This window comes from Electrophorus electricus, chromosome 6, assembly GCF_013358815.1.
Source record: "Electrophorus electricus isolate fEleEle1 chromosome 6, fEleEle1.pri, whole genome shotgun sequence".
Taxonomy (NCBI): Eukaryota; Metazoa; Chordata; class Actinopteri; order Gymnotiformes; family Gymnotidae; genus Electrophorus; species Electrophorus electricus.
In genome coordinates, this window is record NC_049540.1 from 2,849,642 (window position 1) to 2,875,584 (window position 25,943).

Here is a 25,943-nt window from a genome sequence, read left to right on the forward strand (position 1 = left end):
TGGCTCTTCAATGTTCATCTGAGCTCGCTGGGGGCTTGTTCAGCCCCAGAGCTCTATGTGCAGGCTAGGAAAGCCTGGAGTTCTTCCAGGACTATGGATTTTTCCCTGCAGTTCCCTAGGGATTTTCTAGATTGTTTCCATCTCTGCTAGGCGATTGGTTCCTGCTTCATCATTAGAGGCAGTGTGGGAGCCAGAACGTGAGGGAGACAAGCCTTCCTCTACTTGAGGGAGATGTGCCTTCCTCCCAAGCCAACAGGATCCTGACCTGGATGAGCTGAGGCTGTGTTAATAGGGTCTATCCTGTGCTTTAGGATTGGTGTGGCACAGTAGGATTAGTGTCGGTTGTGTCATTATGTTCTTCCTTATTTAAGCCTTTTTTGTTTGTTTGATCATTGTCATTACAGTTATAATGGCTTTGTTTAGTTGATGTCAGTGCACATTTTGTTCAGTAATGTTTCCTTAGTTTCATTACATCTTTAAGGTGGAGACTTGCATTTGCTTCAGAAAAGCTACTTAGTCTGATTATTCTGAAACTTTGCCTACTAAGGACAGTCAAGCAAGTCAGTTTAAAAAAGAACAGAAAAAAGTTTATTTCAAAGAACATGAACAATAATTCAGAGAAAAGAATTGATTTACATTACTCATTAGATCCTTCCACTTTCAGAATTAATTACCTCAGAAATATATAATTACATAATTACAATATAATTATACAATTATTCCATGTAAACAAACCATTAGTCTAATGCCTTCCTTTAATTTACAGTGATACACTCCTTTATTTATATTTCTGCTACTTCTCCTACACCTCATTCCTGATGTATGCATTTGTTCTCCTCTGTCTGGCTCTGAATTTAGTGTGGGAAAACTTTAAAAGCCCTGAAATGTTTCTGCAGTTTATATACCTGCAATGTTTTATTTACATTCTTATATTAATGTAACACATACAGGCACGTGCACAGGACTCTTTAGGGACAAGTGTTAAAATTAGATGTTGGGGTGGGGGGGTGGGGGTATCTACAGTGCCAAACAGTCTTGGCGGATGGGGAATTAGTTTGTATCAGTGGTGACTAGTAAATGCTTTCTTACCCAACACAGTTCAGGTAACACTCAGCCCCATGTAAACTTACCATTTATTACACTCACAAATGATGATTAGTTATTTAACTATTACGTTGAATGCCGTATCTATTTATTACCCCTGGAATGTACCTGAATACATGCACACACACCATGCTGTTATATCCACTGAGGTTAAATTGCTTTTCATTTAAAGTCTGTCAATGTATGTCTAATGACATATGGTAAATGTAAATATAGTAGACATTTAACTGCTACTTTCGGGGATTTCTCGAGTAAACAACCTGTCTGAGGTTGGACTTTGCACTCACTCTGTTAACTCATGCTATGTTAAAATAAGAGCATCACTGTGGGTTCTGTTAATCTATATGATTATTTTAATCTATATGATTATTAATCTATATGATTATTGATATGAGTGATAATCTTTTTCAAAGAGGAGATACTATGCTATATGGCTTTTTATTGTTTGTCACAGTTTATGCACACACACACACACACACACACACACACACACACACACACACACACACACACACACTGCCAGAAGAACTTGAGGACACTCTGATCCAAGAGAGCACAGTAAAGGTAGCAAACCACACATATACGCATATATGCGTACACACTCAAACACACTCTCTCACACACAATGAACTTCAGAACACACACACAGTGAACTTCACAACACTCTCTGTCTCACAACCTTCCTACAGCTGCACTGGGTCTCTTTCTCTGGTCCATCCTGCAGCAGCTGAGTGGAGACATCTAGAGGACAAAATCACGCAAAGCCATGCTGTGTACACTGAAACACATTACTCTGCTTTCAGGAACATTCATATGCATGAATTTCAAAATCAACATAGAAATATTAATGTATATATTTATAATATTCTAATATAATACCAACAAAGGAATATTAAAGATGTATGTAATAATAGCAAATAATTTGGTATAGTAATGTAAAATAATTATGTATAGAAACACATTTCACTGCTTTACTTAAGTAAAAAGGTCTCTGCTGGGATTTGAACCCATAACCTATGAGAACTGCAGTGACCACCACACTGTAGCCTATGAGAGCTGCAGTTACCACTGTATTGACATCCACACTGTAACATTTAAGGTTTTATCAGTTCAGCTTTTGGTCCAGTTGGTTGCTTTTCAGCACTGAGATCACACATGCCACACATACCCTTGAACACAGCAGATTCTGCTCCCTGCTTCTCATGAGCTGATTGGCTATTGCCATCTATGGTGGGAGGGAGTTTCCTGTCCACCAGATCAGTCTTCACTTGTCCAAGTGTCCTCAGGAGACATGACATGTCCAAGGTTTTGCTCTCTACCTCTGTCAGTAACTCTAATACCTGCAAATTGTCATTAAAATGTAACATACAAATGTAATCTTAAGAAAACTCACACATACACAAAAACTAACAACTGAGACAGTCAACAAATATTTCATTCACACACACACACACACCTGCAGACACTTGTAGCTCTTCAGCTCACTCAGGTTCTCCTCCAGAAAGAGCAGATAGATACTCAGGTCATCATAGCGATGGGTAGCCAACTGCAACCCTTGGGCGTGGCCAAATGCGGGCAGTAGACGGTATGGGCGGAGCAAACGGATTTCCTTGCGGTGACGTCCAGGCAACAGGGCGGAGTATATGACAGCAGGTATCAACAGCAAGTACACACCCACGTTAATGCAGCTGAGCAAGCGGAACACGCCCACAGCCACCAGCTTACACTGCACTACAGGTGGAGCACTGTCATTCAGGAGAGCACCTGAGCACAGGAAAGACACACACACAAAACACATACACACTCACACTCATACACACACACGTACAAATACACATGTACATACACACACACACACACACACACACACGCATGCACTTGCGCACATATGCATACACATATACATACACACACACAGGCATGCACACACACGTGCACACACACATGCGCACAGATTAGGGCATACTCTAAATGATCAGCACACCTGATAACAAGAGAAAACCAAGAATATGTTTGTGCATTTTATTGTTTTTCACTTTATTGGTTTTGTACTGTAATTCTACATTTATGATAAATGATAATACTGCATTTGCAGGGTCTTTATATCTGTCTCAGAGTAGCTACATTTAAATCTAAACCTATACTTAAACCTAACTCTAACCTTAGCCTCAGTAACAAAAATAAATTAATTTAGCTCTGCTAGATTTTCAAATAAAGGCTGCATTTTTTTTGTGCACACACACACCTGTGTGCAGGATGCAGGAGAACTGGTCGCTGGGCGACACCATGCAGATGTAGTAGGTCAGGTAGAGGCAGGCCAGCAGTAAGGTGAGCAGAGTGAGAGCTCGACACAGCAGGTACTTCAGTGCCAGCGTCCAAACGCTCTGCTTGGTCCACAGGTACTGCTCCACTAGAGGAGGCTTAAAGCAGCTCTCTGCCAACTCCAGACCGCTACCACACACACGTGCACGCATACACACACACACACACGCACACACACACATACATACACAAACACATGCACACACACATGCACATGTACACACAGGTGTATAAGGTCCTATTGAGTCATTCATAAGAGAATCACAAAGCATGGTCTGTTCCAGCCATCAAATTGTAATGTTTTCACTCTTGGATTTCAGTGTCAACAGAAAGAACAGGCTTAACAGCCTGTACAGACAGCCTGGCCCACAGACAGTCCAAAGTTCATCACAATGAGTGTCACACACACACAGACGTGTTCGGGTTTTTTTTGGTTCCAAAACCAGTACCTGTGGGAGTCCTCGGGGACATCCCTAGCACTGCGTGGGGGGGAGGCCAGGCTCTTGGCCTGGCGGATGGCACGGTTGTAGCAGCGGTCCAGCTCCTCCATGATGAAGCCGAGGTCAGAGGAGAGTTGGGGCGCAGCGGTGAAGCGCCAGAAGAGAACAGGAGTGTACATGAGCACAGCCAGCAAGAGGAGCACGTAGGGGAAGAACTGCAGAGAGAGAGAGAGGGAGGGAGAGAGAGGGAGGGAGAGAGAGGGAGGCAGAGAGGGAGGCAGAGAGGGAGGGAGAGAGAGAGTGGGAGGGAGAGGGAGGCAGAGAGGGAAGGAGAGAGAGGGAGAGAGGGAGGGAGAGAGAGAGAGGGAGGGAGAGGGAGGGAGAGGGAGAGGGAGGGAGAGAGGGAGAGGGAGGGAGAGGGAGAGGGAGGGAGAGAGAGAGGGAGGGAGAGAGAGAGGGAGGGAGAGGGAGGGAGAGAGGGGGTAAAGTGGGTGAGAGAGGAGAGGGAGCGAGAGAAAGTAAGGTAGGGCGAAAAGCAGTGAGGGAGACAGAGAGAGAGAGGGAAAGGATGAGGGGGAGAAGGACAGAGAGAAACAGAAGAGGTAGATATACATATACATGTACATTTACATTGCAAATGTACATATACATATACATATACATGTACATTTACATTTACATTGCAAATTTACATTGCAAATGTAAATGTAATGTAGAGGGTAGATGAGAAAAAGGAAAGTGAGAGGAACAGGAAGGCAAAGAGAAAGAGAAGAAGAAAGAGAAAGGAAAGGAAGAGAGAAAAATTTCAGTGTAGACATAGTTTCCTTTGCACGTGTGTGTGTGTGTGTGTGTGTGTGTGTGTGTGTGTGTGTGTGTGTGTGTGTGTGTCTGTGTGTGTGTGTGTGTGTGTGTGTGAGACATTGCGTTACCTTATGAAGCCACAGGGGAGAGCCATCCTCTGTAGTTTGACCCTCCACAGCGACCCAGCAGAAGGAGTCTGTGTATGCAGCCTGTCGCAGGGTGAAGTTACTGGGTGGGAAACAGCTGATCTGGGTACCTGATAGCAAAAGGGCAGAGAACAAGCATCACCTTGTTAACACCATCCCTATAGCCAAACACTGTGGGGGCAGTATCATTAACACCATCCCTACAGCCAAACACTGTGGGGGCAGTATCATTAACACCATCCCTACAGCCAAACACTGTAGGGGAAGTATCATTAACACCACCCCTACAGCCAAACACTGTGGGGGCAGTATCATTAACACCATCCCTACAGCCAAACACTGTGGGGGCAGTATCATTACCACCATCCCTACAGCCAAACACTGTGGGGGCAGTATCATTACCACCATCCCTATAGCCAAACACTGTGGGGGCAGTATCATTAACACCATCCCTACAGCCAAACACTGTGGGGGCAGTATCATTACCACCATCCCTACAGCCAAACACTGTGGGGGCAGTATCATTAACACCATCCCTACAGCCAAACACTGTGGGGGCAGTATCATTAACACCATGCCTACAGCCAAACACTGTGGGGGAAGTATCATTAACACCACCCCTACAGCCAAACACTGTGGTGGCAGTATCGTTAAACCATCCATACAGCCAAACACAGTGGTGGCAGTATCCTTAAACCATTCCTACACGCAAACACAGTGGTGGCAGTATCGTGCTGTGGTGATGTTTTTCTGCCAGTAGTCAGGAAGGCTGTGCACGGACACCCCTCATCCAGCCTGGCTCAGCTTGAATGAATGTGCCAAGAGAAAATCCTGTATGCTCATTCCCAGACTTGAGTGGTACTAAAGATGATTTAACCAAGTAGTAATGCAACACTCTGAAATACTCATGTAAATTAAATGTGTCATTTTTTTATTTTTTAATACATTTATAAAACATTCAGAAAACCTGTTTTTGCTTTGTCATTATAGAGAATTGTGAGTAGACTGATTTTCCTTATACACCATATGGTGCACAGTGCCTCTCTCTCTCTCTCTCTCTCTCTCTCTCTCTCACACACACACACACACACACACACACACACTTATACACGCATACGATTCATGGACATGATACTATACAATTGCATTTTTAATATAATTAAAATAATGCTAATTGTTTATCTGAAGTCAGAATGTTTCACGGCTCACTAGAGAGCATTATTTACTGAAACGTGTTTAGCATTTAACCATAAAATGGCAAATAAAGTACAAATTGCACTTTCTACAGGTAGTGGTTTTTGTCGTTGAAGAATGTTTCCTTCAGAAAATATTTTCTAGCTATTTGCAATGCTGTCAAAGCAGTTTGGTGAAGCACATAGACGCTACGCTGCTCTTTTGAGTTCTGTAAAACTATTCCAGAGCCAAACTACATTTCTTGAAACGGGACCTAGAGTATCACTTAGATTCCTATGGCTCTTTAACTGTTTGTTATTTTAAAACGGTGTTATGAATGCAAGCAATGATATTATGTAATACGGAGTTCTTATACTGTGGAGATTAAACAACATGTATTCACGTATATTACAGCGAATGAGCTACCCTGGTTCTCATTTGGGGGATGTTGCGTTTACAAACGGCTGACGCCTCGCCCGGACAAGTGAAGACGAGACATACCGTGTATGGTTGTCATCGTTGTTAAAGCGCACATCTCTGTTCTTTCAGTCTGATACAACTCTTACAAAGAACGCTTCTGCTTTAGAGACGCAATGCTGCACAAACGACCTAAAACGCAAATAGAGGTCTACCTTAAAACACTTGACACCAAATTCCAGGAGGGAAATCTGCCGGGATGTCTTTAACACCCCGACTATGAGATCACGCTTTTTGAATCGTGCACGGATTCTAACGGGGGCGCGCTCATGTCTGTATGCTCCTGTACTCCGACGGTCTCTTTGTTTCATCAGTAGTGACAAAGGTAGTCGATGAAACCACTCCTGCTCGAATTTGGATTCGAAACAGTCAGAAGGCGCAACAAGGAGTGTAGCTGGAAATTAGCAAAAAAAAAAAAATTTGCTGGTCTATTTATGACTAACGATTTTAAGATGAGCAATACAAGAGAAACGAGATTATAAATCCCCCTCATGGAATCCCTGCGATTTTCAAATCCCCATAGCTTCTGTAAAAAAACAAACAAACAAAAAAAAAACAGTCTTCTTCAGCCTTCAAGGCGCACAAGCAGATAAGCACATCGCATTGCAACGGAAATTTTTAAAAATAATAAAAATTCTATGCTCCTTGGCCCCACCGTTACAAAGTGCCCTGTCATGCTTTTACCAGCTGTCCCGACAATATATAAGCGGGGTAAAGTGAATAAACTGGACAGAAATGAAATGTTTATGCTACAGATAAATCGTTGGGTTTGCCGTCCCGCTTAGGTATAGTGCAAATAACGGAGCCGACGCTTAAACAATGGTCTGGACTCACCCACTGACACTTCTTGGGCAAAGGCTAGAGAAATTAGCAAGAGAGGGAGTCCCACCGCAATAAAAGTGACGAGTTTATCCGCGGCCAGTTCCAAACGTACCCCCTTATAAACTGATTCATTCGGTTCCTTTAATAAAAAATCGGAAAACACATACTCCGTTGCGACGTGCGCTATAGCCATGGTTACGGAAATATTGGAGAAAAATGCATTAGCCTACTGGTTCCGGAAGGCAGGTTCAATTTAACGTCTGGCCAATCACATGGAAACGGGACACACCGACTTTAAAGAGGTCCTGTATGTAGACAGACCTCCAGATAACTCTGCACTTAGGCCTATATGTTATTTTAGTGACAGTAAACTGCAATAAGAAGATTCATCTTTTAGAGTAGGAGGCAATTTCACCGGATTGAGTGGCTCTTTAGTTTGTCCATGTTATACTTGTCCATCATATACTTCCTAATTTTCCAGTCGTTCCTTGTCTGTTTCTACGTCAGATTTACTGTGGAAATAGCTAACAGCTTCATTAATGTGCTCTACAAATAAGCATCAGTGTTTTCTGTGTGAGTTACTTATTTATTGAATTCATAAGAAAACAAAAGAAACAGAACGGCCAAAAAAGACCAAACAGTACTGATACTCAAAAGAGAGACGGTGATCGTGCTAGATAATATCAGATTTGCTCATACAGGAAAGAAAAAAAAAGTGGATACAGTGAAACTTCATTTCGGAAAGGATTTTTTTATTCTCTGCATGCCGCCATCCCGAGTGTCCGTTAGTTCGTATGTTATTAAATGCCTCAGTCGTGGAACAGGTCGAAGAAGCTGTGATCGTCGCTCGACTCCTCTAAAACGGCGCCGTCACAGTAGGCGGGAGGCGCAAACACTTGCGGCTCATCCACATGCGTCTCCACGTCCAAGAAACTGGGGGGGAAACGCGCCGGTTGCAGTGAGAGCATTTAATGTTGATTTTAACTGATTAAAACAGAGCTTTTGGTATTTAGCCTTTTGTGTAAACAGTTGCCAGTTTACACTCACATTAGTAGAGACATTCTTTACAATAATGCAAATAAGCTCTCGGTAACGGGTAGAAAAAACGGTTGACAGGAGATTTTGTATCTAAACTGGGAGTTATACTGGCACGACGTGTGTATTTACAAAATTAAGAAACCTACATGCTGGAAAGATGCTTTTATTTCATTCATTATTATTTATATTATCGTGTGTGGATCAATAAATACAATCGTTTCTCCAGTAATGCATGATTAATGGCACTCACCTGAAGATGAGGTCTGTCTTCTCACTATGATAGTAACAGGAAACGGTGAGGCATCCACAGGAAGTTGTCAGCATGGTATACTGGGCTACAAAAATTAAAAATGTTATCAAAAAACATTTTAGGCACACTGAAGGTGAACCTATTGTGACTAAACAGCAATTATAAACAGGAGGTGCAGGCCTTCACAGCCTAAACCTACGCCTTATGAAGAATTCTCAACAAAGAATTCCCTCTCTTCAAGAAGAACCAGGATGTTAAATTTATAAAAGTATTTCAAAGGTAGGACTTCATCAAGCAAAAAGGTAAAAAGCCAGCAAAAGAGTGAGAAAGGGAGTAACGGAGACGCAGAGAGCGTGAGAGCGTGAGAACAGATAAAGAGAGTGGAGAGTGAAAAAGATTGATAGCGAGAAAGAGAGAGAGAGAGAGAGAGAGAGAGAGAGAGAGAGAGAGAGAGAGCCATGGAGAGAGGATGGAGGAGCTGCCCACCGTGGAGGTCAGGCACCTTGCCCGTCCAGACCCGCAGCCGCAGACCCTGCTCTGGTACGGCCAGGCTGCCCAGGTACACCTCGCTGTCGTGGCTGGCGTCAGCCGGCACCTCCATCGGGTGCTTGCGAGACTTGAGCGTCTGCTTCTTACAGCTCTCATTCTTACTGTCCAGTTCGTAGAACACACCCTGCATGTGTATGTGTGGTTGGAGGGGGGCAGTGGAAGAGAGGGAGGGAGAGAGGGAGTGTGTGAAAGGATGTGAGAAAGGAAGAGAGAGTGAGAGACAGAGGGTGAAAAAGGGCAGAGGGAGAGAAATTGTGTGTGAGAAAGAGGGACAAACAGCTCATATGAATGTTGTATTGAGAGAGAGAGAGAGAGAGAGAGAGAGAGAGAGAGAGAGAGAGAGAGAGAGACGTGGCTTAAAGAGGAATTTGCTTTTTCCTATATGCACATAATTAAAATTGCATAAAGTTTAAAATTGAATAAGGGAGTGAAAAAATAGGCAAAAAATTAAACAATAGAGAGTGAGAGAGGCCTGATCTGTCATAAGACGGCATTACCTCCTCAAAGTGCATGAGCACGTCTATGTGGGAGGTTTTGTTTGAGTCGTCGCTCTTCTCCAAAAAGTGAAGCTTCTTCCCAGTGGAATCGTAGTTGAATTCTCCAGTGGCAACAGTATGCCCACCAGAAGACCTCTGTGGGCAAAAGAAGTTTAATTCCAACACTGTTTTCCTGCCTGAGCTCAATGACTACAAAGCAAAATTAGCAATGTTGAAGTCATGCAGTTGGACTTAAACACAGCCAAAGTTGATTTAAAACATGTTCACTTCTACTAATGACTTTCTTTCAGATGTACTGAGATATTTTTAATTCATCTACCTACCACAGTCAGTGTGCCACTGGTCATAGATGGTGACTCTGGGAAAAAAGATCAGAAACGAAAATGATGAAATTTACAAACTCAGCAAAATTCATGCATCACTTGAATGAAACTGTCAATATGCACTAACTTGCATTAATTTACAGTCCTGATCTGGAATCCGCTGTCAATTCATTATAGAAATTCTAGAAATGAAGTGTATCAGGACTCTGGATTCTGTAGAGCTTCGAGCGAGCTGCGGTGTGGGCATCTCGCTCATGTGCAGGAGGGATAAAAGAAGACTGAGTACTCACGGCAGGGCACACGGCTGCTGGAGGCCCAGACGGCTGCACAGAGGCACCAGAACGCCACGCAGAACAGCTCGACCGTGTGCATCATCGCTTGTTGTCGTTGAATACCCGCAGGTCGGCACACAGCCACTGCTCTGGGGACCGCGCTATTTATCCAGAAAGCCCAGATTCATCGGACACGCCTCCCTCTACCCATCGCCCCACCGACAAATGGAACACCAGCGCCTCCTTCCCACAATCATGTTGCCAGACATTGCACAATCACCCGCCAAGCCTGTTCCGCACATGAGCAGCAGTCGAGTGGCCTTTATTAAAACAAACACAAGCCTGTTACCCCCCATCCCCCACGCCAGCATAGCCTGGGGGGACTGGCATGGAGCCGCCACAGCAGTGAGGCTTGCTGATGCAGGAAGTGCATGATCATGCAACAGCGGGATGTTGGCTCACGTAAGGTGACATTTGCTGCAGGACCATGCTGAGCAAAACCATTCAACAAACACTGACTCATTCTCGATTGTCCAGGTGCAAAAACAAACAGCCGGTTAATACTGGAGGGAGTTGGCTTTTTCCACACTTTTCCGAGACACTTTCTTTTGAACAAGTGTTATTTGTAACTCTTTCATGGCTGCACGCTTGTGCATCATTATAGAATTCTTATTGTATTTCTACATGTGATTTTTTTTATAGATGACTCGAAGCTGTTGAGACATCACAAAGCAATAAATTAGAAAATCCAGCCAATTAAAGTACTTATGAAGGGACCAAACAAATCAGGTCACCAACCATGTCAGCAATGTAATCTCAAATTTATAGCACATTTGTATAATCCATTTCATTTGCAGAGTTCAGAATGGCCAAGGTGAGTGCTTGAGGTAATAAATAAAATGATATTGTAAGCAGAAGAATGCAGATGGTCTAAATTAAACTGGATTATGTAGAGAAAAGGCTTCTGCAGGCTTCAGTGTAAGGCTTCAGAAGGCCTCTGTGTCAGGTCTTTGACTAAGGCCAGGACATCACAAGATGGACCGAAAGAAACAATATTACTGCGATGAACAACAGGTGAATTGAATGAGATCACTGTCTTTTTAAAATAAATAACAGCACACTTTACATTTGGAGATAATGCTATCAGAACTAGATAAGTGTATAAATTAAGTAATAAAATGTTTTGTATCTTGAGGTCAAGAGGCCCTTTTGGGCCTGTAAGTGCAGAGCAGAGGCTCTGATTCAGGTGGTTTCAAGGCCTCTGTGCAAGTAAAGAAGGTGGAGTGAATACATAATCACTTCTGAAAACTATAAAAATGTAGTGTTCTTTGTGTGACTGTCAGACATATTCCGGACTATGCCTTGTTTGTACATTACATTGAGCTCAAAATAAACATGGGACCTGCTATTCTCTTCAATTAATTCTTGAGTCTGCATCTTTATTTCTATTTAAAGTGTACGTAATAAAAATACTGGAATGTGACCCCAGCAAAAAAAAAACTATGCCTATGTTAGTACGGTATCCAGAAACTTCTCTCAGGCTTAAACTAATTGATATGAATATCTTGTGAGATCACACAAAGATGAGCTAATTACGTGTTAGGAATCTTGTTTGCTGTAGTGTCCTTCAGATGACGTTTGCCATACTTTCCTAATGTAACGTTATGACATGTAAAGCAAACCTGCCAAAACCAAAACAAAGTTCTGAAAAGTCATTGATAAGTACAAGATGGAAACAGTACTGATTCATTACCTCTTAGCTCTTGACCTAACCTACGATGGTGACCTAACCTATGAGTGTGACCTAACCTACAATGGTGACCTAATTTACAATGGTGACCTAACCTACGATGGTAGTATAACCTACGATGATGACCTAACCTAAGATGGTGACCTAACCAACTATGGTGGTTTAACCTACAATGGTAATCTAACCTAGATTGTGACCTAACCTAAAATGGTGGTCTAACCTGGAAGTTCAGCTGTCTTCTCCTTGTGAGTCGGGATTGTCAGGCCACTTTCTGAGGACCTACAGCCAGGTCTGCATTTCTGGTGCCTGTATACCTGCTGAATGTTTGCCAATTATATCAGATGCCTTCAATCCCTGAAGGGGCCATATATGTTTATGTGACGCTCGTGTCGATGTATTTCAGGGCTTTCTGACTTTGGTATGTGCACGGACGCACCTCATGCCCTGTCGTGTGCTTTTCGCTGTGTTATGACAGCGTTGTGTTTTCTGTGCTCCATGTTGAAAGATCCTGCTTCACTCACAGGCAGCGGGATGCAGGTGACAGGGGACGTTTGTTTAGTTTCACTGCTTGGGCTCAGACTTTGTTTTCTCTACCAGCAGAGACTCCAGACCATCTGGGGACAGGGTGACACGTACACATGGGGTGGGGGATGACAAGTCTGTTCATAGTAAAAAAGGAGTGGGGGAGGGGTGGGGTGTTTCCCAAACCCAAGTTAGCATGACTGTTATTTTGCATTGTATCTACTATAGTAGTTTACCTTTGCTTGCAATCAGGTTATTTGTGCCTTATCTACCTACACCCTACCAACATGCTCTTTTACAGAGCTTAGTTTCTGTTTATGAAAACAGTTTGTTTCATTTTCAGCAAACTCTGAAATGAATCAGCATATTTGCATTCAAGCGCTTGTAATGCAGGTTGCAGTATAACGTGAGACCCTCAATTTGCCATCTCAGGGGTGTGTGTGTGTGTGTGTCAGCTCTGTAGTCCTTACAGCCCCACTGGGTCAGCGGGTCACTGGGGTCACTGGGGTTGCCGAGGTCACTGGGGTCAATGGCCCTTTCTGAGCCTAAAGAGTTCTGGCTTTCACGGCTGTCGGCCTCCTCCCAGTGTCTGATGAGAGTACAGGTGAATCAGTGAATCAGTTCCCACGGCTTTCTATCTGACATTCATACCTGGTGTACTGGTGTATTTGGTGTCCCTTCACTGGCTCCCAGTAGCTGCACACATCAGATTTAAAACCTTAATGCTTGCCTACAAAGCCAAAAATGGACCAGCCCCTTCATACATGAGGTCAATGGTCAAAGCCCGATCCATGCCTCGAGTACTTCAAACCTCAAGTACAGCTCAGCTTGAAATACCTTGCTTCAGGACTCATGGACGACAAGCATTGAGACTATTTTCTGTCCTGGTTCCAAGAACGATTCCTGGTGGAACGAACTCCCACTTGCTGTTCGGACAGCAGAGTCCCTTGCAGTCATTCTTCTTAAGAATCAAATACATTTCTACATTTATTTTTTTAGATATTTTTTAAAAAATGTATTTATTTACAAATCAAGCCATTTTAGAAATCAAACAAAAAAACAAGATGCAGAGGGGGTGGATTCATTTTCTTCCTGGAAGCAACATGTGTCAGACTGACTTCTGACAGTTGTGTGGTGAAACTGCGGCGTATACTATAGTGACTGTAACACCTGGTGACTGTACAACCCCCTGCCACTACAACATCCCCCACCCCAGGGACTGTACAACTCACCCCCCTGGTGACTATACACCCCAATACCACTGTAAATTCCCCACCCCGCCCCCTGGCCACAGGGGGGCCCTGGGCCAGCCATCAAACTTGGCCAGTCGTCATGCTTTCTGCTTTCGTCCCATAGTAAATGAGTCAGAGCTGTACAATCAGCACTTCCAGTCTCCTCAGCCACTAGAAGGAAGTGTGAGTGTCTTTCTCCACCAGAGCCAGTGGTCATCTCACCCAACATGCAAAGTGCTTGGTTTTACTGAGAATGGCAGCAACGTTTCACCTCGTCGCAAACTGGAAGCACACGTGTGAGAATGTGCACACATGCGAGACAACATGGTTAGCAGTGTCCTCTGCAGACATTCTCTGGTGGCCCTGCACACAACACCAAACACAGTGGGACAGCACCAAACACAGTGCTGGAGCACAACACTCCACTGCATTGTACAGTGTTGTCCATTACCTGATACAGCTCAATACTGAATAAATATGTTATAGCAGAGACTGCCTGTGCTAGGGACTTCCCAGGTCAGAGTCTGAGAATCCTAAAGCCTCTTCTAGACAGTGCACCCACATGTGGCCAATTGCCAATACTGCAGTTGCATCCTAACCTAAGAAAGAAAACACCTATTCAATAGGGAAGATTTGAATTTGGTCTATAGTCACTGAGAATAGGGGGATCAAGATTATGTTTTGGCAAGAGAGGCCCGATAGCGGCTTTAAGACTATGGGTAAATACCTTGTATAAGTGACTGATTGGCAGCTCAGTTACACTTAACAGTAGGTCAAATACTTGAAAAAATGGTGGTTTAAGCATTAAGAGGGCAGCTAATAGTGTTGCAAAGTGAAAACACTTGTGTTGCATTGTTGTCAAGAAAGCTTCTCAACTCACTGTGGGCCTGGAGCTCTATTGACAGGCAATAATCATTTACATAGATTTTGAATCACTGCTGAGTTAAAAATGTTAAGGACTGTTTTCTGTCTCTTACATGTACATGCCACTGGTTATTGCAGACAACTGGGTATTAGGCAAGGCAAGTTTATTTATATAGGACCTTTCATACACTGAGGTCATTCAAAGTGCATTACAAATGAGAAAATATAAAAAAAACAGATGTAGGAGAAAAAAGATAAAAACATTTAAAAAACATTATTAAACTGCCACACAGCAGGGTTTCAAGCTCCTCAGATCTGTGTGTTGTCTCTCTGTGGGTGCAGTGGAGGAGGGATTGTGTACTAAACTTGTCTGTGAGCAGACAGTGAGGAGAAGTTCAGTTTTGTTTTTTTTCAGACTGCAGTGACGGTGCATCTGATCGGACATTTGACACTTGATGGACATAATCATCAAGCTGAAGCCCTAGTGAAGTCAGGTTGAAGCCCCAGTGAAGTCAGGCTGAAGCCCCAGTGAAGCTGGGCCCCAGTGAAGTCAGGCTGAAGCCCCAGTGAACCTGGGCCCCAGTGAAGTCAGGCTGAAGCCCCAGTGAAGCTGGGCCCCAGTGAAGTCAGGCTGAAGCCCCAGTGAACCTGGGCCCCAGTGAAGTCAGGCTGAAGCCCCAGTGAAGCTGGGCCCCAGTGAAGTCAGGCTGAAGCCCCAGTGAACCTGGGCCCCAGTGAAGTCAGGCTGAAGCCCCAGTGAATCTGGTCCTCAGTTAAGTCAGGTTGAGGCATATCCTCTGTAAAACAGCTCCTTGTTTTCCCAAACCACACTAAAACAGTCTAGGAATGATTTGTTTGCTGACACAGTCAGGTTCTATTCTCAGGGGCTGCAAGGCTGTGACATGCAGTTATCCCTTCACCAGGTGTCACTGCAGGTACCGTGGCGATGACCACTACATTTGAGCGGAGTGGGTCAAGCCCTGACCCATCTGAGGAGGCAACGAAACCTGACTCAGGTAGGCCATGCCACAGAGTCCAAAGGCAACAAAAAGTGAAAGTAACCTTAAACCTGCTCTCCAACTCAACACCTTGTTGCCAGTAGGTTGCCATTGTCACAGCTCACTGTTGTACGTATGTAGGAATATGTAATGGAAGCAGAGCCTCAGTAAATAAAAGGGGATTCAGAGATGTGAGTTTCCTAGTGTAAAGGATGTTTAAAGGAAAAGCTTTAAAAAAACTTTGCATGAAAAACTATTTTGTGAAAATTGGGACAGACCGGAAAAAGCAGACGTTGCAACAGAGAATAGAAGTGGTCACACTGCATGCTATCCATACAGAAAGACATAGAGAGTCAGGAGCTGGTCATCAAAGAGAAGTGCTTAGGTTTCGTGGAAACAACACAAAACAGGAAGCAAAAGTGGATCAAGAGGGGAAAGTCGTTGCTTTTGATGAATGCAAGAAATACTGTGAGTGTAGGCTTGTGTGTAATGGGCAGTGGTAGCGCTAGTAATTGCAAGGTTGCCAGTTCAAGCCTAGTTGCCACTGTTGGGCCCCTGAGCTAGACCCTAAATGCTCAAATTGCACTCAGTCATAATTGTAAGTTGCTTTGGATAAGCGTCAGCTAAACACCATAATTGTAAGATGAACAAGCAAGTATCATTTGACTTATGTAACCTACAATGGTGTGAAAAAAGTGTTTGCCCCTTCCTGATATCTTATTTTTTTGCATGTTTGTCACACTTAAATGTTTCAGATCATCAAACAAATTTAAATATTAGACAAAGATAACACAAGTAAACACAAAATGCAGTTTTGAAATGAAGGTTTATTATTAAGGGAAAAAAAATCCAAACCTACATGGCCCTGTGTGAAAAAGTGATTACCAAAACATAAACAAAAACATAAATTAACTGTGGTTTATCACATCTATGGAAAGCTGACTTCAATTTCTCTAGCCACACCCAGGCCTGATTACTGCCACACCTCTTCTCAATCAAGAAATCATTTAAATTGGACCTGCCTGACAAATTGAAGTGAACCAAAAGATCCCCAAAAGCTAGACAGCATGCTGCGATCCAAAGAAATTCAGGAACAAATGAGATACAAAGTAACTGAGATCTGTCAATCTGGAAAAGGTTATAAAACCATTTCTAAAGTTTTAGGACTCCAGCGAACCACAGTGAGAGCCGTTATCCACAAATGATGTAAACATGGAACAGTGGTGAACCTTTCCAGGAGTGGCCGGCCAACCAATATTACCCCAAGAGCACATTGATGACTCATCCAAGAGGTCACAAAAGACCCCACAACAACATCCAAACAACTGCAGGCCTCACTTGCCTCAGTTAAGATCAGTGTTCATGACTCCACCATAAGAAAGAAATGGGCAAAAATGGCCTGCATGGCAGAGTTCCAAAACAAAAACCACTGCTGAGCAAAAAGAACATAAAGGCTCATCTCAGTTTTGCCAGAAAACATCTTGATGATCCCCAAGACAAGACAAAAGTTGCATTTTTTGGAAGTTGTATGTCCCATTACATCTGGTATAAAAGTAATACAGCATTTCAGAAAAGGAACATCATACCAACAGTAAAATATGGTGGTGGTAGTGTGATGGTCTGGGGCTGTTTTGCTGCTTCAGGACCTGGAAGACTTGCTGTGGTAAATGGAACCATGAATTCTGCTGTCTACCAAAAAATCCTGATTGAGAATGTCCAGCCATCTGTTTGTGACCTCAAGCAGAAGCGCACTTGGGATCTGCAGCAGGACAATGATCTGAAACACACTAGCAAGTCCACCTCTGAATGGCTTAAGAAAACCAAAATGAAGACTTTGGTGTGGCCTAGTCAGTCCTGACCTGAATCCGATTGAGATGCTGTGGCATTACCTTAAAAAGGCGGTTCATGCTGGAAAACCTACCAATGTGGCCGAATTACAACAAAGATGAGTGGGCCAAAATTCTGCAAAGATGAGTGGGCCAAAATTCCTCCACAGAGCTGTAAAAGATTCATTGCCAGCTATCGCAAAAGCTTGACTGCAGTTGTTGCTGCTAAGGGTGGCCCAACCAGTTATTAGGTTTAGGGAGCAATCACTTTTTCACACAGGGCCATGTAGGTTTGGATTTTTTCCCCCCTTAATAATAAAAACCTTCATTTAAAAACTGCATTTTGTGTTTACTTGTTAGCTTTTTCTAATATTTAAATTTGTTTAATGATCTGAAACATTTAAGTGTGACAAACATGCAAAAAAATAAGATATCATGAAGGGGGCACACCACTGTATATGTATGTGTTATAAGTATATTTAATTGCATGCAAGTAAACATATGCAGATTTATATGTGCAAAGGTTACAGCTTTTATCCAACATTATTTTCACTTTAAAGTGTGGGTGTGTGGGTGTTGTAGAGGCAATCTTGGAAATCGCCTCTGCTTTCTGCACACTGTGCTCTGGCTCCGCCCATAGCCACGAGCGTGGGGATTACCAGGAAGAGGATCGCTATATGACTAGCATGCTAGGATTCCCGTTTAAAGAGAAGCGCTTCCCAGGAACTAGTAACTACCCACAGTACTGTACTTCTACCACAACAGGAAACAGGAAACTGGACTATTTGTTTATATGACTGACATTTTTAAAACTCTAATACTCTATGAATAAAGGTGCTGCATAAATTGTTTTTATAGACATTTTTGTTGATTTTTTACTTTTATTTTTGTTTGCATTATTTTTATTTGTACCATTTTATAGATGAATTCTATTTATTGCATGTGTTTATTTACTTAGATTTTTTTAATGTATCCCATTGTATCCCATTGTTTAGTCTATGAAGCTTTATAACAAGTTTCTAAATGTGTGTATGACTGATGTTTTGAGAGAAAAAAATATTATAGCAAAGATTTTAAAGATGAAAGGAAGATTGCAATGAAGAGGATGATGGCAAGGTTGAAAATCTCCACAGCAGCACCGTCATCACTTTGTTTAAATCAGTGTAAAACTTTTTTTATGACAGCTGAAACAGAGAGCATGACAGAGTGTGGGCATTGGCGGGGGTGTGTGTGTGTGTATGTGTGTGTGTGTGTGTGTGTGTGTGTGTGTGTGTGTGTGTGTGTGTGTGTGTGTGTGTGTGTGTGTGTGTGTGTGTGTGTGTGTAAGTAAGTAAGTAAGTAAGGAAGTGCAAAACATTACACAACCTAAAAACCCAACTGTCAAAACTGGAAATGGAAGCGTTGTACTACTCTGCAGCAGATTGGCCATATTTCACTTTTGTTTACAAATATCCAACTGCATTTCTGAATACAGTACACTCAAATTACATATGCACATTACACCACTATTCATGCACATCTCATGCACATAGAACCATCATCCATCAACCATCATCCATGACCATGGTCAATATTGACTCCTCTCATAATTTTGAAGTAGCCCTGAATGCTCTGAAGCATCGTTCGGTTTCAGGGTGATGCTTTTGTGACACAAGATTGATCATCCAGAAAGGACAAAACAAAAAGCAGAACGATTGCTTTCCAGCATTAGGGAGTCCCTGGGGGAAAGTGATCAAGTGAGATTGAAAGAGATAGCAGGAGGTTCCATCTCAACAGGATGGGGACTCTCCAGGAAGGAGAGGTTCTTTTTCATCAATCGCAGTCTCACTATTACATTCTCAATTTCATTTGTCAATTGGTTACCAAGCCATGTCAAATAGGCTATACGCAACATGCAAGCAATGTACTTAGAATCCCTGGTAACTTTCAGACATGCTGTTTTGCCTTAAGCACATTCTGAAGCTCTCATCAGAAAGTACTGTAAAAGTCCAGCCTATGGTCACACCAGCGGCCTCCAATCCTAAGCCTGGAAGACTGCAGCCCTGCACATCTTAGAGTTTCTCCACTCTTGAGTAAACTGGGGCCCTGTGGCCCATGGGTTTCCAGCCAGAGAGATTCTAGACCGCCACAGTTTGAATAGCCAGAGAGGTTCTAGACCATGGCATTCTGAACAGCCAGAGAGGTTCTAGACCATGCCCCTCCTATTCACCACAGTGGGAGAACACTAATGACTAGTAACCAAAAACAGTTGGATGCTGTTTATTCACAATTTAAAACTTTCTTGGCTTTGTCATAAACATTGAGTAAAATGACCTATGATTGAGTAAAATGTCCCTGCAGGTGACCTTGATACCACAGGCCTGTAGATGGAGATCCATTCACGAGCTTGAAGAACATTTAGTGGGACATTAGTAACGTTTGTGTTCCAAAGAACAGATGTGATGGGGATGAAGGGAAAATGCGGCCTGAAACATGCCCAAAAAATTCCACTGCACGGAAAACCACCAGGTTTTGAAACAAATAGTAAAAATATGCAAATATATGTTTTGGGGGGAGGGGGGAATATAAAATTATATATTTTATATATATAAAATATATGACTGCAAAAGTCTGCAAAGATGTCACAACAGACATCTTTGTGATGTAGCAGATGAAACTATCTCACAGCATCTTATGAGTGGCTCTTCCCAGGGTCTGGATGCCCTTAAGTTATCATAGGGAACAAGGGAAATCAGATCAGTGAAAACCCAAAAAGCGGGAACATTACTGGCCCTTGCAGTGTTGGAGATCCTTGGTTTCCACACAGAAGGCAATGTATTCTCCTCTGTACAGTTACAGCTGTGCTGGTTAGGAATGGAGGCCTGTGAGATGAATTTACATTTCAGGAATAATTTAGCTGAAACTACATCATGCAAATAACAATCAATATGCAAATAACAAAATAATCCACATTCTGGTCAATCAATTACTTTTACCTTTAGTTTCTCACTTCCCCAGATGGTTCAACTTTTTAGTTTACATGAACCTTTACCTGAACTGGATACTTTTCACTTCCTATTGTGCAGATGCCCACAAAAGCACTATTCCTGGCAGTGAGTCCCCATCTCATTGCCATTTATACTGTGTACTGGTGCGTACTGGTGCGTACTGGTGCGTACTGGTGTGTACTGGTGTGTTCTCACAGCCCCCAGACATGCATCTTTATGATGGGGGCATTATTGCACTGAAACTGTTTTTGGTTTCTGATTTTGAAACCATTTCCTTTTTTCTTTTTTTCTTTATTTAGCCAAATTTTCATTTCTATTTTTCCTCATTTAAACTTTTTTTTTTTTTAAGATTATTTAAAGCTAAAAATAAAGACAACGGTAGTGTTGTACAATTTCTTTCTTGTCAGGTTTCCAGAGTTTCGCCGGTACATAAGGGCATCCCCCAAAGTTGCGTACGACGTAAAAACGAGACTCCATTGTGCGTTGTACCGCTGCACCAAAAAGAGAAAAACCCCTGCGATATATCGAAAACCACTGAAACCAATTTATGAAACAATATTTGAAGAGCAAATTATTATTATTATTATTGTTGTTGTTGTTGTTGTTGTTGTTGTTGTTGTTGTTCACGTGCTCACACTATAATACTGTTCCTACTGTTAACTACTTAACTACTGTTAAGGAATAAACTAAAAAGTAATTCATGACTATCATGATTTACAGGATTATTTTTTGTATTTTGCCATTCATATGCCATTCTTATTATATATTAACAGTCCTACTGTTGATATTTATTTACTAAAATGTATTACAGTCAATGATAGTTAATGAATGAATTAAAGAGGAAGAGGGAAAACCGCATGCAAAACCGAAACGACCGAAACTCCAGAATATATTCTCAGAGATTTTCATTCGTACAGTCATTAGCAACAAGGAAAGCATAGTACACAGGTTAGAACGGAGCTCACTTGTACGTTTCACGTTTGGCCGCCTTTCAAGGTAAGATGCTTTACATTAGTGACTGACTGATTCTGGCGCAGGGGCCTCCGCGGCTGGCTTGATTGTTAGCGCAGGTGGGCCGAGGTTTGATACTTAGCTATTTATCTTTTAAAATATGTGTTCTTGTAGATATTATGGGACATGTTGTACCTAATGTCATGAGTCGTATCTGATACTAGTGTAGGCAGTAAAGGGTGAGTACTGAATACCTTGCTTTGAAAAGCTGTGGGTGATGCATTCAGCTGAGCTCGAATTCGCGGTCCCCTTAAGAAATCAAGTCCGTAAAAAGAATTTGTTTCGTTTGACGAAATGTCAGTTGTCCTACGTTTATTAACTCAGCATCATTTGATAGCCTAAACGAGGACAGCAAAATTTGAACTTTTTTTTTTTTTTTTGCTTCCCAAAGTAAAGTCGGACGTTTTACGCTGAGCTCAAATCTGTTTTTAGAATTATTCTATCACGTATGGTTTTTAAGTCCGTAGATTTTACATTAATTATATATTATTCACAAATAAGGCTGTCATTAAAACTCGAACTCGCGTACTTCTAAAATTCACAGTGTTTGAGTTTTGACACTTTTGTCCTCAGGAGCATCCCTGTTCAGTGTCCAGCAGTAGTCGGCTAACAAACAGGCCATCCACGGTCCATAGTACCGCTGCTCCACAATATACACATGGACATACGAGTAAACTAGAAAAAAAACACTATGGTGATAGAGAAATTCTGAAAACATATTTGGATGCAGCGTGCAAAAATACATAATAAACAAGTATGTTTGCAGGAAGCGAAATCCCTGTTGATCAAAAATAGAAGAACGAACATTTTCTGATTCGGAATAGCATTTTATAAGTTTCCTTAAACCTACAAGTTGTTGATTTTATATCTGATCCAGTTCTATGTAACCCTCGCATTCTTTAGAAACGAAGGGTCGTTTGTAGCGCTTTGCCATTATTTGTCTGTAAACGTGTTTTGTTGTCCTTAATTCTTTTTAAGGATGAATTGGCTCGTTTCGTTTATTTTCGGAAGATACAAATATTTTATTTATTTATTTATTTATTTTAATTAAATTTGGATGTTTTTCCTTAGTTATTCGCAGTTATATTCTGTTCTATATTATTACCTCATTGCATATATTAGGACTGTTGCTCAACTTGTCTCTCCTACTAGATGGCACTGAGCAGAATAGTGCTGTGCATTTACACGCTGGCTGTGGTGTGCGAAGGCTGCTGTGCGCCTGTGGCGCAGGCGTCGCTCTCGTTCCCAAACTCATTAAGACTGACGCGAACGCTTCGGGCACGAGTACAGCAGCTCCTCCAGAGCTACGTAAGGAGACACGGGCACTCATATTGCCAGTGGAGCTGGCCATTTATTTGGATGTCCAATTATACTTATTTTCTATTTATTTAAATGGTTACATGTTTCTTTTTATGTGACAGAAAGAGCAGCAGTTCGGAGACAGAAACTTTGAAGACAGACGACTCATATTAAACACTCTACCGTCAGTCACCATAAACTATAGATCCTGGCTACAAATACAGGTGTGTGTGTGTGTGTGTGTGTGTGTGTGTGTGTGTGTGTGTGTGTGTGTGTGTGTGAGAGAGAGAGAGAGAGAGAGAGAGAGAGAGAGACACTATTATCACTGTCAAACAAATTAATACAGAGTACCATTTTAATTGTATTATATTTTGCTGTGACAATAGATTTCCATCTTTAATGGGTATGTGTGTAGGACTATGAGTGAATACTTGTATGAGTTTGTAAGACTGAGTGATTGTACCTGTATGTGTGTATGCGATTGTACTTCTGTTTGTGACACTATGCGATTGTACCTGTATTTTTGTGGGTGTAGGACACCGAGTGACTCTACTTGTATGTGTGTGTGTGTAGGACATGCAGCGACTCTATATTGCTTCGCATAATCTTCGCACTTTCTGGGAGCACCTGGAGGCCCAGCGGCAGAAGCTGGAGCTGGAGGGTGAGGAGGGGCGAGAACACCAAAGCCAGCGCCGCAACAAACGAGCACGGCCACAACTCTCCTTGGCCCAGAGCATTCTGATAGTTCAGCTAGACCTGCGGGACCTCTTGAAACAAGTCAGCTTTCAGGTACACACACACACACACCTTCCTTCCTTCTTGCTTTTTTTAGTTGATCACACACACCTTGTTCCATACAAAATCATTTCTGAGACTCTCATGTCCTCAAACTTTGAGACTCTCAAATCCTTAAACACAACCACACGCACACCAACAAAGACATAATGTCATACTGACACACACAGACACACACAGACACAATACGGGCCTGAGGAATTGTAGTTCTTCTGCCCTGTTGCAGACTCCGGCTTGCTCTCAGCTGGGGTGAGGGAGCTTTTCACCATTCCTCCCACTACCATTGCAAAACCGGTGAGGTGTGATCAGAGCATGTGTCAAAAGTCCAGAGGAACTACCAAGCCTATATATACACCAGGAAATTCTTTTTTTTTGTTCAATCTCAATATTTTGGAAGACTTTCCAATATTCTGGCGAGTTTCATTCAGAGCAGACTGTGGCGGCGGGGCTATTTGTGTAGTTTCCTGCCCGTTCTGAATGCCTGACATCTCGGATGTGGCAGGTGGTTTTAGTAGGTTTCTGCGCTACTGTGCGCCTCCTTTAGCCCCTGGCCGTCCAAAGAACCGGCCCTGTGATGTTGTACACGATTCAGCTCTGCTGATGATCGAAAGCTCCCTGTGCCACATGCAGCGTATGATGAAAGTCTTTGTCTCTTTTTCATTCTCTGTACAGCTGCTCAACATGAAAGACTCCAGAGGGGGCACCACCTCCAGTTCCACACAGACCCCGCCTCCCACCAGTAGCTTCTCCAGCCCCACCCCCCGCACCCCTGTCAACCACGCCCTCCAGAGCCCAAACCCCTCCCCCACGTCTTCACCAACCTCACACTCAAGGTCCGCAAGCCCCGCCTCATCCTCCAGCCCCCTAGCCGACATGAGGGTGGGCAGCCCCTCCCACTCTGCCCTGAGTATGATCTTGACCTCAACACCCTGGGACATGGAAGTCCTCAATGGAAGACGGAGCACATCTGTACACATGGAAGTCACCTCTAGCCGTGAAGAAACATCCCAAACCTCTACGATCCCTCTGCCCAGGGACAGAAAACGTCCGGTGGGCAAGACCACTGCCAGAGGAGGTTCAGGGTCATCCAGGTGGGTGTCACGCCTGGAGGGTTATGTCATCCTCAGAGATCTGGAGCTGTACCTGGGCCGCCTGGCCCGAGATTACACACTGCTGAGTGCCAAACACTAGCAACACAAAAACATATACACATGCAGTACACGCAGGCAAAGGAAAAAAAAATTTAAAAATAAAAAAGATTTAAAAAAAAAAAGGAAACCAAATAGTGAACCAAGTAGAGCATTCACACAATATTCCAGAAGCCAATATTCCAGGGCCACACTGATTATAGCGTATGTACCTCAAAGTGTGTTCGGTTACAACTGTTAATTTTTATAATTCGTTCATGCTGCATTTAGTCCTCCATCTTAAAGTTTGTCTGTATTTGTAAAGATGGAGAAACAGTGCTAATATTTCTGCACTTCTCTAGTGTTTTTTTTAAGTCATGTTAAACATTGTGAACTTTCATATTCATGAAAGCGAGGCAGCTATGGTGTGTCCGACTGTGAGTCACCAAACACGGAGCGTTTCGAGTTGCATGAAAGCGACACAGATCTACAACGCCCTACACATGGGTTTGAGATGGTGTGGTCTGCACATTAGATCCAGCCAAACCCTTCAGAGTGGGAGTGAGTTGAAGCTCTGGAGGAGAAACGCACTGCTCAGAACAGCCTCTGTTTGGTAGTCCTAGTGTGTTAGAAGCACAGCCAGTCTGGCTCAGTGTTTGTCTGGTCGGACTCCTAAACTTAAAGTGTTTCTTAAGCCACTGTTATTTATTTATTACTTATTACAAAGAACTGTGAATTGGGAAATTATACCAAGTAAACATTGCACTGAGTTTGTGATGACAAATAGCCTTAAAAAAGAAAACAGGAACTTGTGTACTTTCTAGCAGTGTCCAGGTCGGACAGGCTCTGAGAACATGAAGCTAGAGTCTAAGCATCGTTACGATTGGCTGTCTGTGAAGATTAACTGTAAACCCATTTTACTCACAGTCCTCAGTTGAGGACTTAAGAAAGAAATTAATAAGAGCATGTACCCTGACAGGCTGACTACAGCCCGAGTTCTACCACTGTGGTATTTCCCAAATTGCCCCCACTTCCTCCTTGGTCCAGGAATCAACCAATTAGCTATCAGGCTGTGTGCAGGACCAAATAATTCTGTTTCCCTCCCTCTCTTCTGTACTTTCCACCCTCATGATGCTTGTGCAGTATTTATTCCAATATTTATTTTTTTATTTATTTAAGATATAATGACAATAAGCAGTTTGTGTTTTGAATGTTTATTTTTTTAATCTATTTATTGATTTTTATTAAGTTGGATTTTGTGTTTAAACAATACAAATGTTATGGTCTTATTTAAACATTTGCATATGTAATGATGAGC

General features: G+C 42.6%; 3 protein-coding genes across 3 annotated transcripts; 1 reads left to right on the forward strand and 2 right to left on the reverse strand.

The window, feature by feature from the left end:
• Window positions 1–1,007: 1,007 nt before the first annotated feature.
• Window positions 1,008–7,772, reverse strand: panx1b (pannexin 1b). Its single transcript, XM_027032215.2, has 7 exons — window positions 7,298–7,772; window positions 4,796–4,923; window positions 3,876–4,081; window positions 3,350–3,555; window positions 2,561–2,868; window positions 2,273–2,444; window positions 1,008–1,845 (listed from the first exon to the last, which is right to left on the reverse strand). Exons 1-7 carry the CDS (start codon window positions 7,476–7,478, stop codon window positions 1,760–1,762), a joined length of 1,287 nt encoding a protein of 428 aa, XP_026888016.2. The 5' UTR covers window positions 7,479–7,772; the 3' UTR covers window positions 1,008–1,759.
• Window positions 7,773–8,016: 244 nt separating this feature from the next.
• On the reverse strand, window positions 8,017–10,368 carry epd (ependymin). Its single transcript, XM_027032217.2, has 6 exons — window positions 10,233–10,368; window positions 9,943–9,977; window positions 9,620–9,754; window positions 9,060–9,246; window positions 8,574–8,658; window positions 8,017–8,218 (listed from the first exon to the last, which is right to left on the reverse strand). The coding sequence occupies exons 1-6, from the start codon at window positions 10,315–10,317 to the stop codon at window positions 8,095–8,097; spliced, it is 651 nt and encodes a 216-aa protein (XP_026888018.2). The 5' UTR covers window positions 10,318–10,368; the 3' UTR covers window positions 8,017–8,094.
• A 12,188-nt stretch (window positions 10,369–22,556) lies between these two features.
• Window positions 22,557–25,822, forward strand: LOC113591630. The gene is made up of 5 exons (XM_027032205.2): window positions 22,557–22,712; window positions 22,826–22,927; window positions 23,277–23,628; window positions 23,725–23,792; window positions 24,171–25,822. The coding sequence occupies exons 1-5, from the start codon at window positions 22,557–22,559 to the stop codon at window positions 24,687–24,689; spliced, it is 1,197 nt and encodes a 398-aa protein (XP_026888006.2). The 3' UTR covers window positions 24,690–25,822.
• The last annotated feature ends 121 nt before the right edge of the window (window positions 25,823–25,943 follow it).

What these genes read in the sequence shown, in the direction of transcription:
- panx1b (XM_027032215.2), bottom strand. Translation starts at nt 7,478, where the DNA reads ATGGCTATAGCGCACGTCGCAACGGAGTATGTGTTTTCCGATTTTTTA. An exon ending in AGAGCTACAAGTGTCTGCAG is followed by an intron (nt 2,445 to 2,560) that starts GTGTGTGTGTGT and finishes GACAATTTGCAG; the next exon opens with GTATTAGAGTTACTGACAGA. An exon ending in AGAATCTGCTGTGTTCAAGG is followed by an intron (nt 1,846 to 2,272) that starts GTATGTGTGGCA and finishes TTTGTCCTCTAG; the next exon opens with ATGTCTCCACTCAGCTGCTG.
- epd (XM_027032217.2), bottom strand. Translation starts at nt 10,317, where the DNA reads ATGATGCACACGGTCGAGCTGTTCTGCGTGGCGTTCTGGTGCCTCTGT. An exon ending in CCAGTGGCACACTGACTGTG is followed by an intron (nt 9,755 to 9,942) that starts GTAGGTAGATGA and finishes TTTTGCCCACAG; the next exon opens with AGGTCTTCTGGTGGGCATAC. An exon ending in CAAGGTGCCTGACCTCCACG is followed by an intron (nt 8,659 to 9,059) that starts GTGGGCAGCTCC and finishes TAATTTTTGTAG; the next exon opens with CCCAGTATACCATGCTGACA.
- LOC113591630 (XM_027032205.2), top strand. Translation starts at nt 22,557, where the DNA reads ATGGCACTGAGCAGAATAGTGCTGTGCATTTACACGCTGGCTGTGGTG. An exon ending in AGCAGCTCCTCCAGAGCTAC is followed by an intron (nt 22,713 to 22,825) that starts GTAAGGAGACAC and finishes TTTATGTGACAG; the next exon opens with AAAGAGCAGCAGTTCGGAGA. An exon ending in CCACTACCATTGCAAAACCG is followed by an intron (nt 23,793 to 24,170) that starts GTGAGGTGTGAT and finishes TTCTCTGTACAG; the next exon opens with CTGCTCAACATGAAAGACTC.